General features: G+C 39.7%; 1 protein-coding gene across 1 annotated transcript in view; it reads right to left on the bottom strand.

Annotated features, from left to right (window-relative positions):
- MALRD1 (MAM and LDL receptor class A domain containing 1) overlaps positions 1 to 26,535 on the bottom strand; it is a 703,831-nt gene that overhangs the window by 637,205 nt on the left and 40,091 nt on the right. The window contains exons 5-7 of the mRNA XM_037837380.1: positions 22,167 to 22,263; positions 3,263 to 3,364; positions 2,491 to 2,637 (exon numbers count right to left, since the gene is read on the bottom strand). Coding sequence (XP_037693308.1) covers positions 2,491 to 2,637; positions 3,263 to 3,364; positions 22,167 to 22,263 — 346 coding nt within the window. The remainder of the gene's footprint in view (positions 1 to 2,490; positions 2,638 to 3,262; positions 3,365 to 22,166; positions 22,264 to 26,535) is intronic.

Below are 26,535 nucleotides of genomic sequence, written 5' to 3'. Positions count from 1 at the left end.
TTATTTTAAATGTCACAATGCAATATTTCTTTAATCAAAAATTTGTCTTCTTTCTTCCCGGAATCCTTTCCCCTTATCTTTTTTACAGGGGAAACCTTTATGGTTTATAGGAAATACAATTTAAAATGCCCTCTTTCTTACCAAACCACATGGAAGTATCAGATATACACAGTCCTATTAACCACAGCTACACACTCTGCAATGTATAAAAGAATCGGTAACCTATTTAGTCCCCTCTGATAATTCCAGTTTGGACTGATCTCGAACTGAATAATATGGACAATACAGAGATACAAACAGATTTCTATGATTTTACAACTTCATTTCTCAAAAGCCTTTCAAATGCTTCATTTCTTTGTAAGCTACTAAAAATGTCCACAGCAACTTCCAAAAAATATCAAATTAAATGAAACTTCTATTTACCAGAAGTGTTAGTTTCTAATCATTAATTCAAGCTCTGTCTCAAACCCTCTGATCCAAATGCAAGCAAATGCTAAAAGAATTATTAAAGCATTAAAGAAAAGAGAGAGAGCTCAAACACTAGTTAAACACCTGAAAAGATGAGAACTGGAAGAGAAATGCCAAGTAACGAGAAGGGCTCAGACCACAGAATTCAGCCAAGCAGACCACAAAGGCAAAGACTCTGACTGGTGGAGCTGCTGAGAAAAAGATGGAGGGACCGAGTCAAACACTATCAAGGAAACCAAAGCCTGGGGTGGGGCCTTGGCCATCAAATGAGCTGGAAGATCTACCAGCTCCCACTGCTCCAGGGCCAGGCAGCCGCTCAGAGACTGTGTCTGCACTTTCCCAACATCCCATGCCACACACACCCCACACTAGCCACCACGCTTACCTAGACAAAGTCGGGGAGCCAAGTGAGGCTTCAGCAAATCACTAAGCAAGGAGGGGTAAGCAGAGGGAAAGAGCTGGAAGAGTAGACAAGACAGAGGGAGAGAAAATCTCAGTGAAAATGAATAGGCAGAGCAAACTGTACTTTGCTAAACACATAGTGCTAGAAAGACAGCAAAAATGAATTATATTTGTAGGACAATGGCATGAAAAATTGAAATTAATTTAGGTAAAAGTCTAATGAAGACCTGAGAGGTATGTTAAGATACTTGAAGAAATAAATGAAAAGATAGTAGTCAAGTATAAAAAGAGAGTTCATCCATACAGACCTTTGCTAAGTAAAAGAACAAATAGAAAGTTAACCTCAAGAAGAAAAGAGAACCAGCGTTGAGGACAAGAATTAAAGGAAGCAATGGTGAACACAGAAAGTGACCAAATATATTGGCAAATTTAATAATTTAATAAGATTGTATTAATTTCCCGTGTCTGCTGTAACAAATTACCCCACACTTGGTGTTTTAAAACAGCAGCACTTTGTTTCCTCTCAGTTCTGGAGGCCAGAGGTCTGAAATCTGAAGCATCGGCAGCCTGCCCATCACCCAGAGGTTCCAGGGAAACTCTCCCCACCCCTGCCGGCCGCCCGAGGCAGCCGGGAACCTGGGCTTGTGGGCACATCCATGGGGGCAGGGCCCCCCTCACCTGTGAAAGCTCCCTTGGCCTCTCTCTCTGAAGGACTCTTGTGGTTGGGTTTAGAGCCCCCCAGATAATCCAGGGAGATCTCATCTCAAGTCCTTTACTTAACTGCATCCTAAATAAGGTCACGTTCGCTGGTTCTGGCAGAGACACGTGGACAGAACTTTTGGGGGTCACCATTGAACCTACTGCAGGTACTGACTTTGGAAAAATTTTGAAAGTTAAATTGTAACCGAAACCAAAAAAGGTGGCTAAAATGGGAGTTAAATGAGGCCCTTCTCATGTTGAAAACGAAGATAGAAACATCAAAGCACCTTAGACTGGGTTAAAGAAATGGGTGATATTAAAGACGTATGTTAGAATTCAAGAACATGTCCTTCTCATGTTGAAGGGGAAGACAGAAATATCAAAGCACTTTAGATATTGTTAAAGAAATGTGATATTCAAGACAAATGTTAGACTTGAAGAACAGCCATACAAATAAGAGATATAAAACAAAGCTTTCATGTGAATGAAAAGAAAAGGAAAAAACAACAACAAAAAAAAAACTAACACCTTCCCTCTGATAAATGACGAAATTAAAAAAAAAAAAAAAAAAAAGAAATGGAAAGAAAGGTAAACCCAAAGCACAAATATGAGAGTAGAATAAGAGAAAGCATCCGATCAGCCAGGCCACACTGCAGTGACAAGGACAACTACTGGCTCAATAAAAGACTCTCAACCTTTCCCCTTCCCCCATCCCCAAATCTAATATTTTCTTAAGCTAAGAAAAAGAATAAATTTAGAAAACTGAAGTAGTTAAACTAGTATAATACCCCCTTTACACTGTCAATATCCATCACATAATTTCCATCCAATAAGCGACCCCCGGCTGACTGTCTTACGCTAGTCACCAAACAGCACAGCTCTGAAGCAATTCTGTGGAAGGGGTTGTGTTTCGTCTCCTACCTTCCCCATCGCCACTTTGATCCTGCTGGGGGCTCGAGTCCAGTGCAGAAACCTCACTTGCTTTTGTGCGCAGCCAGGAAATTTGCCCAGCAGGTGCTTCCGATGCCCAGTTGCACATGTCGAATTCAAACCCGCAGGCCTGGCACACTAAAGCCGGGAGGAAAGGTCTTTTTAGTCTTGGTGGCCTAACAGCATCTAATAGGGTGGTTGCTTAACCAGGGTTATGTGTGGGAAACAACTAAGAGAGTCAATATTTGCACACACACAAGCCCAGGCACATCTGTTTATGCTAATTCAGTCATCCTGGAGAGTTTACCAGCGACTCTGTTTTTCACAAGTTCCCCTTGGTTCAGATGAACAGACCCCAGCTGGGAACCACTGATGAAAATAATTGGAGCGGCATTCCCTGTCTCTCTGCACCACTGCCTAAGTTGCAATATTTAAATGACATAATTTGTGACCTTAGCTACTTTACAGAATTGCAGTTAGTTTAAATTCTTTCTGTTCATAATCACATTGGAATTTTAAAGGAGAAGCATAGTATATCATTCAAGGTGGTCTTTCATGTGCTTGTTTTGTCAAGCAACACGACCTTAAATCGACCTATTCAGTATCTTTCACTTTTTGAATAAAGCACAGACACCCAGTTACATTCCAGCTAATTTTAGGACACTCGTGTCAGCAAACGCCGGCCAGTGAGCCTCCCGTCTTGGCCTCAGAGTCCCGGCAGCACCAACACCCCACCAGGCAGGCAGCCCCGTTCGGCACTTACACTGAGATTCTCCACCTGAAGACTCAAATCTGCAGAGACTGGCGTCTGGATGGCGCAGCGCGTGATCGGTGCCCGATGCTTCTTGACATGGTAAAGTTTCATCTGTTAGATTTAAAGATTGGCAAGACGTGAGATGCAGGTGCGACTGGAAAAACCGATGTCTTTCTTAAAAGGATGACATTTGTTCTAGAAAGGACTCAGCTCCCAACTCCTCTCTCAGGCAGTACCACCCTTAGGTGATGCCACTAGAGAGAGGCTAAAACAACCATGCCAATGCTCTTGTGTTTTCATCAGATCTCTAGTGACTTCCAAACCCCCAAAACAAACCACCTGGGTCCCCACAAAAGTAAGTAACTGTCGTTAATGTTGAAACTAAGAGCCTCTAATGAGAAGGAGGATTGTGCATGCGTGGAACGTGTGAGCCATGGAACTACGCTCCTGGAGGCCTCTCCCACGGAGCCCACCCTCTCAACACAGGCCCGGAGGTGGACCAGTTGTCCTTCCTGCTGCCCCTTCCAGAAGGGTCCCCTCTCACCTTCCCCAGCACCCCAGCTCCAAACCTCTTGACATCAGACAGTGCCCCTGGCTGTGCCAGCTTCTCGCAGTCCCCTGCGGACACCGGTTCCCTCCCCCTCATTCCTGTCCCACCACCATTCTTTGTCATTGCAGCAGCCACTTCCCTCTTGCCTGTCAGTTTCCTGGTTCCTGCCTCAATGATGTTGAACCTTGACAAAGAACCGCCCTTGCCTCCACTCCGCTGGGCATCATCCCTGCCCACTCTCCACGGCACCCCACCTCCCACTCACTCCCTCTGGGATCTCAGCTGCTCCAGGCCCTGCAGTCCAACGGCCCTCACTCGTAGCAGCACCTTCATCCTCTGCCATGTCCTGACTTCCTTCCTTCAGAGGTCAGATGACACGGTCCATCACTGCAGCCCCACTCGGGCCCTTCCCGTGCTCCCTCACGCTCATGGCCTAAGCACCCAGTCAACACGAACCTCCCCTCCTCCATCCCACCTGTCTGCAGCTGAATGTGAGCCAAAGAAAGCGCCAACTATGCTGACCAAAATGACTTCATACTCTTGACTCATGTCATTGCCTTGTGGCAATCCCACTGCATTTTCCTAATTCTTCCCTTTTCTCCATTCTTGGACAACTACCTTTCCAATGCCTTCCATTCCCTCAGTAAACTCCATCTCCTCCTTCCCCATCCTCAGCTAATCATCTGACTTCACCTGTCATGGGAAAATGAGAGAAATCAGGGGGAATCTCGAGTATCACCAGCCCTGCACCTGCTCACCATCCTATTTACTTGCTTTGTGTCTTTCTCCACACCCCAATTCCAGCTAAAACATGAGAGCCCTGGACTCAGGGATTTTCTATTTGTTTTGTTACACTTCTTAGGAAAAATCTTGACACAACGTAGGTGCTCAATAAACATTTGTTTAGTGAATAAATAAATAAATCACCTAAGAACACTTTAACAAATTGAAAGAAATATTGTAGACTTTATATAAATTTTTTATATTTTTATTTGTGATAAAATGGAGGCAACTAGTTATAAAAATGAATGATGAATGTATCCATAATCTGGTCTCTTATAGTGGGAGCTTACAAATGAAGGATATGCAAATCCTCTTGAATGTTAGATCTACTGAAATAAAACTGCACATGCAATTAAGGAAATGTTGGCAATAAATTAAGCTAAGATTTCACAATAACAATCCAGGAAACAATTAAAACTAATTTTTGTAGATTCATATAGTAGTTAATCTGCCCTCTAGAGCTATCTGATAAAATATTGGCCTTATTTCAATTAAATATTGTTTATTATCTCTAATTTGTCACTATTTATACAAGAAAAATTACAGAGAGCACTGTAAACAAAAATGGCAAGATAGGCAAGTACAAATTACATGAAATTAAAAATGTAACTTGTGTCAATTGGTGTAATCTCATTTGTCAGGGTCCTTTTACTACTTTGGGCCCCCAAACTGGAATTTGCAACTCTAAGACAGTGTAGGTGGGTATACATTTCAGTGGGGTGTGCCCAAGTTGTCAATGAATAAGCATCCTGGAGTGGTCTTTTTATTTCAGGGCTTTCAATCTCAGAGCTCGAAGCTATTTAAGAAAGTCACTTATTTTGACATATTTACAGTCAGCCCTCCCGTCTCATTCTCAGAGTGCTCTGAGATCTGGGCTGTAGAAGATGATCTGGGGGAATCTGACGTGCTCCCTCCGTGGTGCGTGATCCCAGGGAGAAGATCTGTCAACCACTTCAATGCAGAGCAGCTCCATCCCTGGAGACCACTCTGCCTCCTAACCTCATCTCGCAGAAACAGGTCACGTGAAGTGAGCCAGGTTCTCTCCGACAGTGAAGAAGGGAGTGTAAGTCTCAAGGCTATTACAGTAAAAGTTATAATTGACACTCACTTTGGTTTTGACCCTAGAGGCTTTAGACAATTTCTTTGTCAGTTTCCTTAGATTACTAATGATTCCACTAAACTGTTATTGCTTCTTTAAAGGTAATGGGAATTAATAAGATGAAAGGTAACTAGATCCTTAGTTATTTAACTGGATAATGTGCATGCATCACTCAGATTCTAATTAAGGGATCATTTGTGCCTTTGGGCCTTTACGAATCAGGCTAAGGCAAAGTCCCAGAAAACCAATCTAAAAATATTCACAGAATAGTCACAATATTCTGATTATGGGCCACAAGTATGCAATCTTTATAAAAAATCATAATCAGCAATTTGGGTTTATCATACCAGAATCAATAATTAAACACATTCTTATTTGATACACAGTGAGAAACCCTGATTTCTTTTCATACTTATTATTTGGGTAAATCTAAAGAGGTCCTCCTTTCTATAGATGTGTCATGAATTTTCATATCTTGGGGGATGGGAGTTTGAACGTACTGCTAAAAGTACGGTAATGGACCAAAAGATTTCTCTAATATTATAAAAGGAATTTAGCGTTATTGCCCAAATTGCAAAGTGTTCACAAAGCATGAAAACACCTGTGACTGAGCACTTTTAGAAAGTTGTTCATATTTTTATAGTAGACATGGGATAAACAAATATTTTTCCCCAGTCCATGGCTTATCTTTCCATTCTTTTGACAATGTCTTTTGCAGATCATTTTTATGAATCTCAATTTATCTTTTAATTTTCGTTTATGGATCCTGACTTTTGTGGTGGATATAAGAATGTTTTGCCAAATACAAGGTCTCAATGATTTTCTCATGGCTTGTCATCTTGAGGTTTCATAGATTTAATGATTTGAATTAATTTTTTATAAGATGTACAGTTTAAGTCACCACTCACGTTTTTGCATATTGATTTCCAATTGTGCCAGAGCCATTTGTGGAGAAGATTGCCATTTCTCCATTGAACCACCTTTGCGCCTTTGTGAAAAACCAATTGACGAGACTTCTGGGAAAATGGTGGAGCAGGTGAGGTGGAACGGGCTTCTCCACTGTGAAAGTAACTAGAGAGAGGCCATAGAGGGTCTCCCACATTACGCTGACAAAAACGCAAGAGATGGCGCCTCTCGGTGGGTTTCTTTGACTAGGTCTGCCCCCCGGGGCAGCAGCAGCGAGATGGCAGCCGGGCAAGGGAGTGAGCAGCAGCTCTCCACTCCCGTGCACCTGCCTTGACGGTTTGCTAGGGAGTGATCCTCTGCAGCCACAGCGGGCAGCTCCTGTGAGGGAGACCTGCGGGCAACGATTGCTCTCCCCGGTGGAAGTCCAGGGGTGCAACAGTGAGAAGCAGGGAAGGGAGAGTCACCATCCTGACAATCAGGAGCCCCTCCCACACCCCAGAGACTCGCAGGCACACGGCAGGCAGGAGTGGGGCATGTTTGAGCTGCCGGGTGACCTTGAGCAGACTCCCTGCCTACCTGCTCAGGTCCCACCTCACAGCCCCAGGGCATACAGTCCACAGAGCACACAGAGAATGGGCACACTGATTGGATCTCCACCCAGTCTGGACTCACCCAGCACCCAGGAAAAGTTTGGGGAAAACCAGCTTGACAGCACTACCTGCTGGTAGGTTAGGGAAACTGCACTCCAGCAAGCTGTAGTGCTCCCAAAGTATATATAAAAGCACAAATAATCCCGCATTTCCCCAAAGAATCTTATCAAGACAAGCAAAGGCTCCAAAGCCAACAGAAAATCACAAAGCACTTGAAGAATCTAGAAGATATGGACAAGCCAAATGAACAAATTAAAAAGCCAGAAGATATACAAAATTTGGAGCATTAATTAATTAAAGAACTACAAACAAATCTCCAAAACAACTTCAGTGAGATGGCTAAAGACATAAATGAAACCAAGAAGACCCTAAAAGAGCATAAGGAAGAATTTGAAAGAGTAAATTAAAAAATAGCAGACCTTATGGAAATAAGACACTGTGGATCAAACTTAAAATATACTAGAGACACACAACAGCAGCTTTGAAGAGGTAGAAGAAAGAATAGGTGAATTAGAAGACCCGGTAATTGAATGTCAATGCACAAAGAACAAATGATGAAAAAATTTTAAAAATGTGAAATGGATCTCAGAGAAATAATGGACAACATGAAGCAAACAAACATAAGAATCACTGGTGCTCCAGAAAGAGAAGAGAATGGTAAACAGCTAGGAAAAGTATTTCAAGACATGGTTGGGGAAAACTTCACAACCCTTCTAAATGACATAAATATGCAAATCAAAGATGCCCAGTAAACTCCAAATAGAAAAAAAATAAAATAAACCTATTCAGAGACATATGTAGATTGTCAAATGCTGAAGAGGAGAAACTTCTGAAAGCAGCAAGAAAGAAGTGATTCACCACATACAAGGGAAACAACATAAGATTAAGTACTGACTACTTAGCAGGCATCATGGAGGTGAGAAGACAGTGGTATGTCATATTTCAGATTCTGAAAAAGAAAAATTTTCAGGAATTCCTTATCCAGAAAAACTATCCTTCAAAATTGAGGGAGAGATTAAAATTTTCACAGACAAACAAATGCTGAGAGAATTTGTTAACAAGAGACCTGCCCTATAAGAAATACTAAATGGAGCTCTACCAGATGAGAAAAAAGAAAGGAGAGATGGGTCTGGAGAAGGACACAGAACTGAAGAGTATAAGTAAAGGTAACATAAAGGAAAAAAGAGAGATAGGGAAAAAATAAATCTAATAACTAAAAACCAAAGAATAAGATGACTGGTTCAAGAACTTCCTTCACAGTAATAACATAGAATGTGAATGGATTAAACTCTCAATTAAAAGATAAAAACTGGGAGAATGGATTAAAAAGTATGACCCATCGATTTGCTGTTTGGGGACACATCATAGACCCTGCAACACAAAGAAACTGAAAGTGAAAGGATGGAAAAAAAATATTCCACACAAACTGCAACTGAAAGAAAGCTGGGGTAGCAATACTAATAATGGACAAAATAGACTTTAAAAGGGACAATTTTCCAACAAGAAATAACAATCATAAATGTTTATGCACCTAATCAAGGAGCTCCAAAATACATGAGACAAACATTGGCTAAACTGAATGGAGCAATAGACGTGTCTACAATAATAGTGAGAGACTTCAGTTCACCACTCTCTTCTATAGATAGAACAACTAGACAGAGGACCAATAAGGAAATTGAGAACATAGACAATGTGATAAATGAATTAGCCTATATCAGACATTAGATATAGATTATTCCATCCCAAAGTACCAGGACATGCATTCTTTTCTAGAGCTCATGGAGTATTTTCCAGAATAGATCATATGCTGGGGCACAAAACAAGTCTAAATAAATTTTAAAAGATGAAAATTATTCAAAGCACATTCTCTGACCATAATGGAATGAAACTAGAAATCAATAACTACCAAAGAACCAGATATTTAAAAAATATATGGAGGTTAAATGACACAGTCCTAAACAACCAGTGGGTCAAAGAAGACATTGCAAGAGAATCTGGTAAATGTCTAAAGACAAATGAAAACAAGAACACAACATATAAAATCTGTGGGATACAGTAAAGGCAGTGCTGAGAGGGAAATTTATAGCTCTAAATAAATACATCAAAAAACAAGAAAGAACTAAAACCAAAGACCTAACTGAAGAGTCTAGAAAACAATCAGCAAACTAACCCTAAAGCAAGTAGAAGAAAAGAAATAACAAAGATTAAAACAGAAATAAATGAGCCAGAGAACAAAAAAAACAGGAGAGAGAATAAATAAAACCAAAAGTTGGTTCTATGAGAAAATCAATAAGATTGACAGACCCTTAGCTACACTGACAAAGTCAAAAAAGAGAAGACCTAAATAACAGAATCAGAAATGAGATGGGGATAATTACTACAGATCTTGAAGAAACAAAAATTTAATAAGAGGATACTATAACTGTATACCATCAAGCTACACAATTTAGATGAAATGGACAACATTCTGGAAACATATGAACAGCCTAGACTGACCCAAGAAGAAATAGAAGCTCTCAACAAACCAATCATAAGTAAAGAGATCCAATCAGTCATTAAAAATCTACCTACATCAGTAAAAGTGAGTTGTAAAAAAAAAAAAATCTACCTACAAATAAAAAGTCCAGGGCCAGACGGCTTCACAGAAGAATTTTAACAAACTTTCCAAAAAGAATTGACACCATTACTACTCAAACTCTTTCAAAAAATTGAAGAAAATGGAATGCTACCTAACTCATTCTATGAAGCTAATGTCATTCTGATACCAAAACCAGATAAAGATACTACAAAAAAGGAAAACTATAGGCAAATCTCCCTAATGAATAAAGATGCAAAAATCCTAAACAGAATGCTTGCAAATCGAATCCAAAGGCACATTAAAAGAATTATACACCACAACCAAGTGGGCTTCATTCCTGGCATGCAGGGTGGTTCAACATAAGAAAATCAATTAGTGTAATTCCACACATTAACAAATTGAAAGGGAAGAATCAAATGATCATTTTGATAGATGCTGAAAAAACATTTGGCAAAATCCAACATGCCTTTTTGATAAAAACACCTCAACAGGTAAGAATTGAAGGAACCTCCCTCAATATGATAAAGGGCATATATGAAAAACCCACAGCCAGCACAGTACTCAATGGTGAGAGACTGAAAGCCTTCCCTCTAAGATCAGGAACAAGACAAGGATGCCCGCTGTCACCACTGTTATTCAACATTGTGCTGGAAGTGCTAGCCAGGGCAATCTGGCAAGACAAAGAAATAAAAGGCATCAAAATTGGAAAGGAAGAAGTAAAATTGTCATTATTTGCAGATGATATGATCTTACATTTAGAAAATCCTGATAATTCAATGACAAAGCTACTTGAGCTGATAAAAAAATTCAGCAGAGTGGCAGGATATAAGATTAATGTGCATAAGTCAGTAATATTCCTGTAGACTAGTTAATGACCGGATTGAAAACAGCAATCAAAAAACAAATTCCACTCACAATAGCAACTAAAAAACTCAAGTACCTAGGAATAAACTTAGTCAAGAATGTAAAAGATCTCTACCCAGAAAATTACAAAATTCTATGAAAAGGAATAAAAAAAGGACCTAAATAGTTGGAAAAATATTCTGTGCTCATGGATAAGACTAAACATTGTTAAGGTGTCAATTCTATCCAAACTGATCTACAGATTTAACACAACTCGAATCAAATTTCAACAACCTACTTTGACTTGGAAAAGTTAGTTATCAAATTTATTTGGAAGGGAAAGAGGCCTCAAATTGCCAAAAAGTATCCTTAAAAAGAAGAATAAAGTGGGAGGACATACACTTCCAGACTTTGAAGCCTACTATAAAGCCACAGTGGTCAAAACAGCATGGTTTTGACACAAAGATAGATGTACTGACTGTTCTAGTTTGCTAATGCTGCAGAATGCAAAACACCAGAGATGGACTGGCTTTTATAAAAAGGGGGTTTATTTGGCTATACAGTTACAGTCTTAAGGCCATAAAGTGTCCAAGGTAACACATCAGTAATCAGGTACCTTCACTGGAGGATGGCAAATGGCGTCCGGAAAACCTCTGTTAGCTGGGAAGGCACGTGGCTGGTGTCTGCTCCAAAGTTCTGGTTTCAAAATGGCTTTCTCCCAGGACATTCCTCTCTAGCAAGCTTGCTCTTCTTCAAAACGTCACTCACAGCTGCACTCCGTTCCGTCTCTTTGAGTCAGCATGTTTTATATGGCTCCACTGATCAAGGCCCACCCTGAATGGGTGGGGTCACACCTCCATGGGAGTATCCCACCAAAGTCACCACCCACAGCTGGGTGGGGCACATTCCAAGCAAATCTAACCAGCACCAAAACATCTGTCCCACAAGACCACAAAGATAATGGTATTTGGGGGACACAATACATTCAAACCGGCACACTGACCAATGGAATCAAATAGAGAACTCAGAAAAAGACCCCAGATATATGGTTGACTGATATTTGATAAGGCCCCCAAATCCACAAATTGGGACAGAGGAGTCCCTTCAACAAATGGGGCTGGGAGAACTGGATATCCATAACCAAAAGAATGAAAGAGGACCCCTATCTTAACCCCTATACAAAAACTAACTCAAAGTGGATCCAAGACCTCAATATAAGAGGCAGCACAATAAAACTCCTAGAAGATAATACAGGGAAGCATCTTCAAGACCTAGTATTAGGAGGTAACATCTTAGACCTTATACCCAAAGTACAAGCAATGAAAGAAAAAATGCATAAATGAGAACTCTTCAAAATCAAAAGCTTCTGTGCCTCGACATACTTTGTCAAAAGGTAAAGAGGCAGCCAACTCAATGGGAGAAAACATCTGGAAACCATATATCTGATAAGAGACTGATATCCTGCATAAATAAAGAAATCCTACAATTCAACAATAGTACAAAAAGCCCAATTTTAAAATGGGCAAAAGTTATGAAAAGGTATTTTTCCAAAAAGGAAATAAAAATGGCTAAAAAAACACATGGAAAAATGTTCATCTTCACCAGCAATTAGGGAAATGTAAATCAGAAACACAATGAAATATCATCACACATCACACACCAATAAGAATGGCTGCCATTAAACAAACAGGAAACAATAAATGTTGTAGAAGATGTGGAGAAATTAGAACTCTTATTCATTGCTTGTGGGAATGCATAATGGTATAGCCACTGTGGAAGACAGTTTGGTGGTTTCTCAGAAAGCTAGATATTGAATTACCCTATGATCCAGCAATACTGCTTGTCACTATATACATATTTGAAAGCAGTGACACAAACAGACATTTGTACACCGATGTTCATAGTGGCATTGTTCCCGATTTCCAAGAGAAGGAAACAATCCAAGTGTCCTTTAGCAGAAGAGTGGATAAACAAATGCAGTATACACATGATGGAATACTGCCCAGCAGTAAGAAGCAACAAGGTTTTGAAACATATGGCAACATGGATGAACCTTGAAGATATAATGCTGAGTGAAATAAATCAGACTCAAAAGGAGAGAGATTGTATTTACCACTTCTATGAACTCCCTGAACAATGTAAAATCAATGTCTTATAATGTAGAATATTGGGGACCTAGTGATAGACAGAAGCTAGTAAGGGGAGATGATAATCTAATATGTTCAGATATGTTAATGATAGTGAATTAAAAGATATGGGAATGTATATCGGTAATGATTATTAATGGGATTATAAGTATCAGAGCTGTACTGAAGGCAAATAGGATTGAAAGGGGTTGTATAAAGCATATATCCCACAGATCAGCACTACAAATACAGATAGGTGCTTGCATGATACACTTCTAAGGTATAACACTAGTACAGAGAATTGACAACAGAGTGGTATATGGGAAAAATCTAACTATTGCATACTAGGGACAGCAATTAATAGGAATTTCATACTAATACCACACAAATACTAGGGACAAATAATTAAGGGCTGAAAAGAGCTACGAGGTGTTTTTGGTCATGAGAATTGTTTAAAATGGAGACTGATGAGGATTGTACAACTAAGTGATGATAAATGTGAGATATGGATGGATGATCACGGACAGAACATGTGCTATGTGACCTTAGGAACCCCCTACTTTATAAGTCAAGCCCTCGATACTGAGGCTTACTCTTGTGAAACTTATGGTTGTAAAGGGGAGGCTAAGCCCACCTATAATTATGCCTAGGAGTCACCCCCAGAGAACCTCTTTTGTTGCTCAAATATGGACTTTCTCTCTCTAAGCCCAACTCTGCAAATAAATTCATCACCCTCACCCCAACATGGGACAGGACTCCCAGGTGAGTGCATCTCCCTGGTGGTATGGGACATGATTCTGGGAATGAGCCTGGCCCTGGCATCGAGGGGTTGAGGATGCCTTTTTGACCAAAATGAGGGGAAAAAAGGCAACAAAATAAGGTTTCAGTGGGTAAGAGAATTCAAATAGAGTCAAGAAGCTGTGCTGGAGGTTACTCCTATACAAGCTTCACCTAGATATGACAAATTGCCACTATATGATAAGCCCAAGTCAACAGTAATGCCAAAAACCCTAAAGAATACCCAGATCCCTATCTGAGACTCTATAAAAGTTTCACTCACAAGGTGAAACTTAAATCCTTCAGAGTGCCCCTATGCAGCTAATTCCCAAAACCCAGAGGCAATATCTCTTCAAGAACATCAACCAGATGTGTCCCCTTTTCCCATAATGTTGACACCCTTTTCAACATGAACTGGTTAGGGTGGTCACTGCCTAGACATCCCTGAAGTTCAGGAAAGTGATTAAACTAGAGGAAGGGAAAGAAACAGACAATATGGAATTTAACAAAGGATTATGAATGCTGAATGTCTATATAATTTCCTTTTTCTTAGTTGCTAGGCTATTAGAATAGCTAGAAGGAAAGAATTGAAATGGTGGAACTGTAACCCATAGCATCCTTTGAAATTTGTTCTATAGCTACTTGTTAAATTGTGATTTGAAAGTTATCACCTTTTTGTATCAATATCATATTGCACAATAAAGGAAATAACTGAAATTATGTTGCTGTACTCATAACATTTTTGGGAATTTCCTATATACTTGTTAAATCATTAAAAAAAATCAATTGACTATATTTGTGTGGGTCTTCAGGAAGAAGATACATCTAGCAACCATTTTGCCAATACCATGCTCAGTGTCTTTATTATTTTATCTTTATAGTAAGTCCTAATATCAAGTACTGCGTATACTTCTTTGTTCTTTTTCAGAATTGTTTCCCTAAAAATTTTAGAATTAGTCTGTCAAAAAATACATATACCCTTGTTGGGATTTTAACTGGGGTTGCATTGAATCAATAGATCAATATGGAAATAATTGGCATCTTAACAATATTGAGTTTTCTAATCCATCAATGTTCCACTTATTTAGTTCTTCCTGAAGTCTTTCATCAGAGTTCTGCAGTTTTCAGGATGAAGATCCAGCATATATTCTGTTAAATTAATACATAAATATTTACTTCCATTGTATTACAAATGGTATCATTTTTCTAATTTCAATTTCCAATTGTTCATTGCCTTAGATAGAAATAGAATTTATTTTGATACTGATCTTGTATATTGCAAGCATGAAAAACTCAGTTACTAGTTTTAGAATGAAATCCATGAGATTTTTTACATAGACAATCAAGTGATCTGCAAATCAAGACAGATTTGTTTCTTCCATTCCAATTAGTGTTCCTTTATTTCTGTTTCTTGCCTTATTGCACTGGCTAAGACTTCCAGTGTGCCTTAGAGAGTTGACCTCCTTGGCTGATTCCCAGTATTAGCAGGAAATCATCCACCATTTTATCATTAGGTACAATGTTGCTGTAAGGTTTTTGTCCATGCGCTTTATCAGGTTAAAGAAGGTTGTGGTTTGCTTGGGCTTTAAATCATGAATGCATGTGGAATTTTGTCCAATACTTTTTCTGCATCTACTAAGATGATCCTGTGCTTTTTCTTCTTTAGTCTATTAACATGGTGAACTACATTGATGCTTTTCAAACACTGAAACTTCCTTGCATTCCCAGAATGGTTGTGATGCATTATCTCTTCCTATATATCACGATTTGATTTGTGCATATTTTGTTGAAGATTTCTGTGTCCAAGATTTATAGGAATGCCAGTCTGTAGTTATCTTATAACTTTTTTTGGTCTGGTTTTGGTATTAGGGCAATGTTGCTCTTAGAGAATACAATGAGACATGTTCTCTGTATTTCTGATTTCAGAGTAAAATCAGTTAAAAACACTTAAATACAACTGGTGCTATTTCTTCCCTAAATGTTTCACACAATCTTCCAGTGAAAACCATGTGGTCCTGGAGATTCCCCACCCCCAATCCTCTATGGACATTTTCAATATGAATATTTTTTTAAGAAAATAAACATCAAACTAGTCAAATTTTTGCTTTCTTCTTGAGTGAATTTTGGTCTTTTGAAGGAGTGAATCCATTTCATCTAAATTCTTGAGTTTTGGAGCAGAGAGTTATTTATAGTATTCCTTTATTATCCTTTTAGTATCTATAGCATCTGTAGTGATAGCCCCTATTTCCTTCCCAATATCGATAATTTGACTTCTATCTTTTTGTCTTGGTCAATCCAGCAAAGCTTTATCAATTTTATTTACTTTTCCTAACAATCAACTTTTGGTTTTAAAAAATCTCTTTATTACTTTTCCATTTTCAATTCTATTGCTTTCTGCTCTTATATCCATTTTCATTCTGTTTGATTTATCTTTAACTTGTTATTCATTTTTTTTAATTCCTTAAGATGGATGTTTAAATTACTGATTTGATACCTTTCTTCTTTCCTAATATAAATTTTATTTCCATTTCCTTCCAGACACTTGCTATACCTACATCCTACATATTTGAGGGTGTTATTTTCATTTTCATTTAGTACAAAATACCTGGTTATTTAGAAGTTTGTTTTATGTAGAAGTGTGTATCACATTTCTAAGTATTTGGGGATTTACCAGATATCTTTCTGTTATTGATTAGAAGTTTATTTCATTAAGGTCAGAGGACAAACCTTGTGTGATCTCATTTTTTTTTTTTTTTAATTCTGAAGGTGTGTTTTGTGATGCAATTATGCCCTGCCAAGCCATAGGGAAGTCTAAGGCAAAGGGAAACTTAGTAATACTGATCTTCTAATTTAACAATTTGACCATGGTTTATTTCATTGATTTTGAATTTAAATTACTGTATTAAAATATTATTAGCCCTAATTAGTTATTTTAGATTATTTGTTTTTCTTATTCCTTTGTTTAGTTATGGTTTGTTAGTTTTGGTGGGGTATGGTAGGAACATGTTGGAAGCAAAGTAGTTATTTTAGGTTATTTGTTTTTCTTAATCCTTTGCTTTGTTTTGTTAGAAATGTTGTGGTTTTTTGGTTTTTGTTTGTTTCTTAATTTTTTGATAAATAAAATTATAAGTATATTATTAGTCCTGATTACTGAGTTTTTCATGCCCCTTAACCTGGGCACCAAGGTGAGCGCCCCTATTGCCTGACTCTAGTCCCAGCCCTGGGCCCGGTATGTGGTCTATATTGGTGAATGTTTCCCATGCACTGGGAAAGAATGAGTTTCTGCTACTGTTTCTTGGAATGTTCTGTCAGTGTCAATTATATAAAGTTGGCAGATAACATTGTGTGTGTTTTCTATATTGTTGATGATTTTCTGTGTACTTGGTTCTATTGATTATTGAGCATATTGAAATCTCATGGTATAATTTTACATTCATCTATTTCTCCTTTCAGTTCTACCAGTTTTGCTTCATGAATTTTGGAGTACTCTTGTTTGGTGCCTACAAATTTAGGGTTGTTACATCTTCTTGGTAAGTCGACCCTTTTATCATCATATATTATCCCTCTTTATCTTTATACCTGTTAATTTTCCTTGTTCTGAAGTGCATTTTGCCTGATATTGATAGAACCAATCACCTTCTTTTGATTAGTGTCATGTAGTATATCTTTTTCTATCTGTTTTGTTTTGCTAAAGCTGTCGGAATGCATATACTAGAAGTGGGTTGGCTTTTACAATGGGGATTTATAAACTTACAATTTACAGTTCTTAGCCCATGAAAATGTCCAACTCAAGGCATCAATGGATGATACTTGGACTCTGAAGACAGACTGCCGGCCTCTGGGACACCTCTGTCACCTGGGAAGGTAGATGGCCAGCGTCTGCTTGTCCTTCTCTCCTGGGTTTTGTAGCTCTCAGCTTCTGGTTCCAGTGGATCCTCTCTGAGCTTCTGTGGACGCTCTGTCTCTCCAGGGCTTTTCTCTGTGAGCTTCTCTTAATTTCATCTCTTCCTTTCTATATGCCTTTATCCTCTCACAAGGGACTCCAGTAAGTGGATTAGAACTGACATTGAATGAAGTGGGTCACATGTCAGTTGAAAAAACCTAATCAAAAGGTCTCACCAACAATAGGTCTGCACCCACAGGGATGGATTAAAAGAACATGGCCTTTTCTGGGGTACATGACAGCTTCAAACTACACCATCCCTTTACTTTTAATTGATCTATACAATTATGTTTAAACATCGATTTTCTTGTAGGTGGTTCTTATCTTTTATTCAATCTGATGACATGTCTTTTAATAGGAGTGTTTAGACCACTTTTACTTAATGTGATTATTGATGTAATTGCATTTAGTTTTTGTGATTTTATTAATTTTCACTTTGTCTGCTATGTTTTTATTCCCCTTTGTTCCCTCTACACTGGCCCCTCCCTTAACATTTCTGCCTTCCCCAGCTCTTTCCCTCTGCTCTGCAGTGGATTATTTCAATATTTGTATGTATTCAACTGTAATGTATCCATTCCCTTATTTGTATTTGTTTAGTGTTCACTCTAGGATAATAATATGCACACCTAGGTTTTACACCCTACTTAAGAGTGTATATGTTATACTTCAAGTAAAATGCAGAAGCTCACTGCCCACTTTGTGCTATAGTGATTATATTTACTCTATCTATGAACTTTGAACCAATCCGAGATGGGGGATGCTAGAATTTTTTGTATAATTATATGTATAATTATTCATACAATCCAGGAGCTACTTGAGTTCCAGGAGCTACTTGCCATTGAGCTGGTTTTAGCAGACACCACACATTTATTGTGCTCTAAGATAAGAATGTGTATTCATCATTATTATTCTATTCAAGATGGATGTATTATACCTGCTACACTTCTGTCTGTTACTAAGGTAATAAAGAATGATTATATTTTATTAGTTAATTTCTCAATTTAATTCCCACTGATTCCAACATTGCTCACTAATCTAAAGAATTCAGAACAAATTTCTGAAGGCACACTGGTTGGGGGAGAAAAGGAAGTCTTCTCAGGAAAAGTAAACATCTTAAACAGAACGATTTCTATAAGCTAAAATGACACACGGAGAGATAGATATTTCTCAGTATTATATTTCTATTCTAATATGACAAAAGGCACTAGTATCTACCAAAACATAGCAAATGTGTATCCCAGATTAATTCTTCTCGGGTAAAGTCACATTATATAGTTGGAGGACATACCTCCAGTCCTGATACTGAAACAAAAGAATAAGGATAATATAATATTCTTAGCATAAATGTAACCACTGTGAAAAATTCATACTCCCATGATATTTTATTTAAATCTGCTTTTTATGGAATGTAACATACATAGCTCTGAGGAGAAAAGAATAATGCATACAAAAATCCCAAATAGTTTACATTTAAGTAATAGCATGAGTTATTTGTTCAATCATTTATTCAACATATTTTATTAAATGCTTGTTCTGTGCTGGGGATTCAGAAATGAATAAGGTTGGGCTGTCTTTGAGAAATTCAGCGTTTACTTGGTGTCTCAGTTTCCTGGAGCTTCCTTAACAAAGTACCACAAACTGGGGGGCTTCAAACAGCAGGGATCTATTATCTCATGGTTCTGGAGCTAGAAGTCCCAAATCAAGGTGTGAAACCTGTAGGGGAGAATCTGTCTGTGATGGTGACGTTCATGTGTCAATGTGGCTGGGTTATGGTGTCCAGGTGATGGTCAAGCAAGATCGGTGGATTTAAGTCATAAGGAGTAAGCTGATTGCCTCTATGGCTGATTACATCAACAGTCAACCTAGCTGATGAGAGAAATCTCATCCAATCATCCCTTAAAGAGAGACCCGATGATTTCAGCAGGCAGAAAGAATTTCCATCTCTACTTCAGCCAGCCAGCCTGCTTCTCCTGGGGAATTATTTCCATCTTGCAGCATGCCTGCAGAATTTGGACTTGCCACTCCCCACGATCCCATGATCCAATCCTATAATAAACCTCTTATGTTAACGTGCATATACATACAGACACGTTCACGTCTGGAATGGTGGCGGTGGAGTCATATTCCAGGTGATCTCGACTCCCTACCAACACCTGGGCACACACCTGCATGGATTTGCAATGCAAATGAAGCTCAAGGGCAGCAGACAACTGCTGGCATCGCTGACCTTTTCTTCTCAGAGTGTGGTCATCCAGACTGGCCAATGAATAGGACTAGGTAGGGGTCATTTTGTTTGGTAGACCCCAATTTCTGATGAACCTATAAAATTGAGCTACCTAAAGGCATTGCTGGAGTGATAAGCGAAGGGAAGTAGGTGTCTCATTCAGACTTGAGCAGAAGCTGGCTGCACCAGGGACCCAGGAAAACCGAGCTGGGTAAGAGAAGGGGGAGCCCCAGGGGAGGCAGGTGGCAGAGCTGTCAGCAGTGCCGTGCCCATCCTGCAGGTCACCACACTCTCTGCCGCAACACTGACCCTGCGTCTCTTCTGATAAACCTCATAAATAAATGTTCTCTTCATTCAGAGAAAGGTGCTGAGGTTTCTCCTTCTGCACGTGTAAAAGGTGAATAAAGAGACGTGAACCTTATCAAGGGGCTCCTAGAGGAGCCTTGGTTTTGAATGAGGCTCTCTCCAACTTCCTGGAGAATGGGTCTGCACGACCGTCTCCCCAACTCAGCAGAGCAGGGGGGAAGCTGTGTCTGGCCAGCCTGTGGTCCCCAAGCTCACGTCAGGGCCCAGCCTTCCACCTGCCACCTGTCTGATATTTTTAACCTCCCCCCACATCCCCATCCCCACTGCTGCTTCTCTTGGACGGCCAGATCGTGTCACACCGTCAGGTAAAACCCTTCCAAGCCCCCCATGCTTTTCGTCATGGCACAGAAGCTGCCGTGATCAGGCTCCAGGCTGTGTTTTCAGATACATTCTCTGCCCATTCTCTTCTTCAAATTCATGTTTTTAACAACCTATTGAGGTAGAAATGGCATACAGCGAACTAGAGGTGTTTAAGGTACACGACTTTGTATGCTCTGCACATGTGCACACCCACGAAACCATCACCACAATCAAGACCACGAACACCTCTATCACCCCCTAAATCCCTCCGTGCCCCCAGCAATCCCTGAGCCCTCCCCTTCCTGCCCTTTCCCATCTCCAGGTCAACCCAGGCTGCCCCCAGTCCCATGGACTTGCACGGGGAACACAGAACACGGGCTCTTTCCTGCTCTGGCTTCTTTCATGCAGATAATGATCTTGAGATTCATCCATTTGTTTATCCTTTGGATTGGTGAGCAGTATTCCACTGTAGGGATATACAGTAGATTTTTTATCCATTTAAGGTTTGATGGATAGTTGGCCTACCTGTTTCCAATTTGGGGCTATTACACATAAAGCTTCTATAAGCATTCACGGATACATGCATTCGTTTCTCTTGGGTAAATACCAGACTAGCATGGCAGGATCATATGGTAGATGTAGGGTTAACATTTTAAGAAAGTGTAAAATACTGACCAAAGTGGTTGTGCCATTTTGCATTCCTGCCAGCAGTGGATAAGCATCACCTAGCTGTACAGAGCAATGATTGTACAAAAATGAAAGAGACCTTTATGTGTGGGAAGGAGCTGCCCGCGGCTCCTACTTCGGCCTGGGTGGCGAGATACATACCCGTAAGCCCTCACCATAGCCAGCAGATGTGCTGCTCGACACCCAAGCCCAGCAGCCAGCCCTGTCGAGATGGGTTGTTCTGTTTTTAGGTAGAACCACCCCACACACACACACACCTGACCTTGAGATCTTATTTACCAGATTATTTCCTACAACACACAATCCACTACCACAATCACCGTATCTGTGCCCAATTTGAACTTGAAACTCCTCTGTATAAAACAGCTATCTTTATTCTGCTATATCATATCACTGTATAATAACATTTAAAAAGGAAAAAAAATCTATCAACTGCCTGTTTTATAGACATATATATGTGTGAACATGCATGTGCCGATATGCCTGATTGCTGCTTGATTATTAGACTTAATTTGATACTTTATCCTAAACAAATTATAATTTTAATGTTGAATTTATCTATTGAGAACAGTGTGAAGAATTGAAGTTTGGTTAACATAATCAAGGGATCAACATGGATCATTGTTTAAATCTAATTATATAGATTGTCTATCTAGTCATTCCAGTCTAAAATAGATAATACCAATTTATCTCCCTGATTTGTGTCTTTCATTGAAATAATGAAACTGATTCTCTAAGAAGACATAGTCAAGTCTGTGAAACCCACTTTTTTCCCAGTCAACCAGAAAGCACAGAGTCCTCTTGGTAAGATTTAACCAGCCAGTGTAAACATGCTGCATGGTTTCAAGTCTGAGACTCAATCACCCCACTCAGTTCAATATAGTATTAGAGTCTGTGAACAACACCCTCTTCACTTCCCACAGAGATCCAGTCACAGTTACATGATAGACTAGAACAGTGGAAAATAACCCACACTAAGACATCAAGGAAAAGTAAGGACCAGATTGGAGTCGTCTCAGTGTTTAAATTGTACTAATTTATTATACTCAGTCAGGATCAAAATGAGAGAAAAAGTTCTTACCATTTGCAGGCTGGCAGCCTGGACTGAAAGATATATCATCAATAGCTATGACTTCATCCTCCACATGAGTTGAAATCATTTGACCCTGAATAATAACCTGCAAGAAAAACAAACACAAACACGAAGCAGAGACCATCACTATCTTGTGGTCCGATAGAAGAGGACTCACAAATAAGAAACTCGTCCCTTCTCAGAAGCACTGGGGTGGTCGTGGCAATTTCAAGCTCATGGAGATTAATGCAACCCTGCAAGGAGGGGACAACGAGGTCACGTCTCTCCAAGGCCCGGCATGGCTCAGGCGACCTGTTTGCGGTCTCTGTGCTACAAGCCGTCTTTGTTTAGTTCATACGACGTGGCATTTACCAGATTTGGACCCACGCTCCATCTTGGTCCCTGGTCCTGGCATTTCTCAGCTGTGCTCTGTTTCCAGTTCTGGTTTCCTAAAGGCTATTTCCAGTCTCACCTTGCGAGCCCCTGCTGCCCTCTTGCCCACTTTCATGCATCGTCTGCACTGCAGCTCGACACATTGCCGGGAAGTACTTGTCCAGTGGCTTACATTGAAATAACTGAATGTTCACCACAATGTAGAGCTGTACCCAGAAGAAGTGCCCTGCGAAGATTATTCTGAGAAACTTAGACAGAAGCCAGTCTCCAACTTCCTAACCAGCTGGATCAATAGAGAATTAGGGTGCTGGTGGAGAGCGTCATCCCCCTTGCTGATGAATGCCAGTGACATTGGAAGCTCTATACCTGGGTGTGCTACCCTCGTGTGTAGGGGTTCAGCCTTGTCTGTAATATAAACACTTGATTGTTTCAAAAACCTGGCCCTGCTTTTTAGCTCACAATTGGTCTGGACACAGTCAACCATAGCAGAATGTTTTTCTGTGCTGTATTCTCTTTTGTTCCTGTGAAACATGCTGGACTCATATGTTTCCTCTCAAACCAGATGCTATTTACCAATCTTATAAAAACTCCAGTGAGACTCATCCACAATCTCCAGAGAAACCTGTCAACACATAGCCCTAAGAAAGTCATATTTCCTTCACACAAAACAGAGTAACTGTGGGACACTTAGAAAGCAGGACCACATTGGCCGAGACTTGCCAAGGTTTGTCGTGCTGGGATGGTTTAAATGAGGGCAGTGTACACAGTGATGCAAATGTGTGTTTGGAGCCAGATTACTTGGATTCAGACCTGGGCTGAGTGTGTTCATTTGATTCAATTAAATTATGTATTAACTTGATATAAGCAAAGAAACGCTCTGAAAGTTGGCTGCTGTTTGGGCCCACTGGCCCAGCAAGAAGGAAACACTTTCCTAGGAAAATAACTCTTTCTCCAAGTGTAAGAAAATTGGTTAATGGGTCTCAGAAAGACAAGATCTCCCAGGCTTAACCAGATAGTCTAATTAAAAACATTTAAACAAAAAGATTTGATTGCTCTTTAAAAGGTCCATGAATTCAGGATGGGATCCTGAAAAAAAAAAAAAGGAGATGGTTTGAAGGAGCTAGAAAGGCTGAATCCCAGGATGCAGAAACAAGTTTCATGGAAAGGGCAGGACAGAGGTGGTTGGACATGACGAAAAGTGGAGATGAACATTCCTTGTTTTCTCCAAAACTTTGGCAAACTTTGTTTCCATACAACCACCTCATTTAGATGGTGAGTACTAAAAAAGAGCACCAAAGTAGCGAAATAAAAGCAGACCACAAGGCAGAGAATGGAGTTGCAATTAGGAGTCTGACAGCAACACAGAAGCCACCGATGGTTGCTGGATGTGATCCTAAAGGTGAGACAAATGCCCTCGAGCCCAAACCTGCCAGGAAAAGGTGGCCTCTGCAGGGGCTGGGTGTGGCCGCTTGGTTGCATCTCAGAGGGAGGCCCGGCTCCCAGGTGGGAAAAGGGCATGGAGCAGTGTGCATAATCTGGGAACCATCTGAGCAGAACCTCTCCTCGCTACACTTATCTTACTGGGATTTTCTTAATTCCTACTATTCATTCATTATTATCCCCCAAGAAAACATATGAAACATAAAAAGATGACAGTGATTTCCCCCCATCATTTTGTCAAATAGTAAATACTCTTCAATTAAACAGTAAAAATATCTCAAATTATGATTTTGAGAAGAAGTGCAATAAAGTGGTATGTGGAAAAACTACCCATTATGTATTAAACACTATATTTAATAGGAATATCTTACCAACTCTACACTAATATTAGGGATGAATAATTAGCAGCTGATAAGAGCTGTGGGATGTGTTATTTACAATAATTGTTTAAAGTTGAGAGTGATGATGACTGTAAAACTAAGTGAAGATAATGTAAGAAACTATTATCTTGGAATAGAATATATATTATGTGAAGTTAGGAACCCACTACTTAATAAATCAGGCCCTGGACTTGAGGCTTGCTCTTGTGAAACTTAAGGTTGTAAATAGGAGGCTGAGCCTTCCTATAATTATGCCTAAGAGGCACCTCCAGGGAACCTCTTTTGTTGCTCAGATGTGGCCTTTCTCTCTCTAAGCCCAACTTGGCAAATAAATTCAATAACACCCCCTCCCCCACCTCCAGGAGGACATGACTCCCAGGGGAATGAATTTCCCTGGCGACATGGGACATGACTCCCAGGAATGAGCCTGGCCCTGACAGCAAGAGATTGAAAATGCCTACTTGACCAAAAGGGGGAAAAAAGAACGGTAACAAGGGGAGGTCACAGTGGCTGAGAGATCCCAGAGTTGAGAGGCTATCCTGGAGGTTTCTCTTCTGCAGGCTCCAGCTGGCCATAGCATGCCGTGCCCTTACCAAAAGCAGTCTCAAATACCTAGGTCCCTATCTGAGATTCTATAAAAGATTCAGTCACAACGTTTTATCTTTCAGAAACTTAAATCCACCAGAGTGCTCTTATACCAGACAAGTCCTAAAACCCAGAGTCAACAGCCTCTTTAAGATCAACTATCAGATGCGGCCCCCTTTCCCATGTGTTGACACCCCCTTTTAATATGAACAAGTTAGGGTGCTCACTGCCTAGACATCCCTGACAATGGAGAAAGAGATTAGGTGACAGGAGGTAGCAACAAACAAGACAAGATTTTACAACGGTCTATGAATACTGAAACTTCATATAATTATATATATGTGTTTGGATGCTGGGGTGTTGGAAGGGCTGGAAGGAGGTAAGTGACATGGGGGAGCTGTAGCCTAGAGCATCCTGTGGGATTTGCTCTGTAGCTGCTCATTGAAGTGCGCCTTGAAGGTCTTCACCTTTCTGAATATCCCTTGTATTACATAATAGGGAAGGGACTGAGACTGTGTGGAACTGTTATCCATAACAATGTTTGGAATTACCTATATAACTGCTTATTGAGCTGTACATCGAGAGTTGACACCTTTCTGTACGTATGTTTTATTTTACAATAATGCAAATGGCTGGAGTTGTGGAACAGTGACCCGTGACATTCTTTGAGATTTGCTCTCTAACCACTTGTGAAATCGTACATTGAAAGTTATCACTGTTATGTACGTATGTTAAAGTTCACAATTAAAAAAGAAGAGAAAAGAATCAGAGTAGAATTTTTAAATTAAGATAATTTGTATTTATTCTCATTACTAATGTGTCCTTCATCCTTACGAATAAAGCCAATTCTTTCTGAACAGAAGGTTGCTGAGAACTCCCTGGCATTTCTAAGTGGAATATTAAAGAAATGGCAAGTGGATCATAGCATATTAAAATTCTTCAATCTCTTTCAAAATGCAGACATCAACTGCTCATTTAGCTTAACTATCCAAACATTCAACTTTAGACCATAGTCACTTACATTTTAGTAAAATAGTATTCATCCCTTCCCACCCATATGAAAATCCATAAATCAATACTTGAACTCCCTTGGAGAGCAAAAACAAGGAGAGACTGCTTTTACTTGAATTTGGAACTAGATTTCTGCAATATGTTTAGCCTGTTTAATTTTTTGCCTCCTTGAGAATTTCAGGACAGGAATAAAATTAATTGCTTATGATTGCAATTTTGAAAGCTGTGATTTCAGTTAATCAGTGCCATGCAAAGCCTAACATTGTTGTTTAATCCAACACAGCAGACAAAGGCAAATGTAAGGAGTCTCACGCAACAGATTTGGCCCAATCTGGAGGTGTTTTTCTTTCCTCCCATATCTTATAAATCTCCATGATAAAAAAAAATTTATTGTGGCTCTGTGATTAAGTGATCAAGACCTGATATCGAATTACCCAAAGAGTCAATAAAATAATGTATACAAATGGTGCCTTCACATAGGAAGGGCTCAATAAGTGCTAGTTGTGATTATTCCTGAAACATCTCGGACACATTCTGAAATGCTGCCATCTCTGTTGGCTCTAAATGGT

The sequence above is a fragment of the Choloepus didactylus genome, chromosome 5 (genome assembly GCF_015220235.1).
Source record: "Choloepus didactylus isolate mChoDid1 chromosome 5, mChoDid1.pri, whole genome shotgun sequence".
NCBI classification, from domain to species: Eukaryota; Metazoa; Chordata; class Mammalia; order Pilosa; family Megalonychidae; genus Choloepus; species Choloepus didactylus.
The sequence above is the reverse complement of the archived record's forward strand: the minus strand, read 5'-3'. Positions and strand labels throughout refer to the sequence as shown.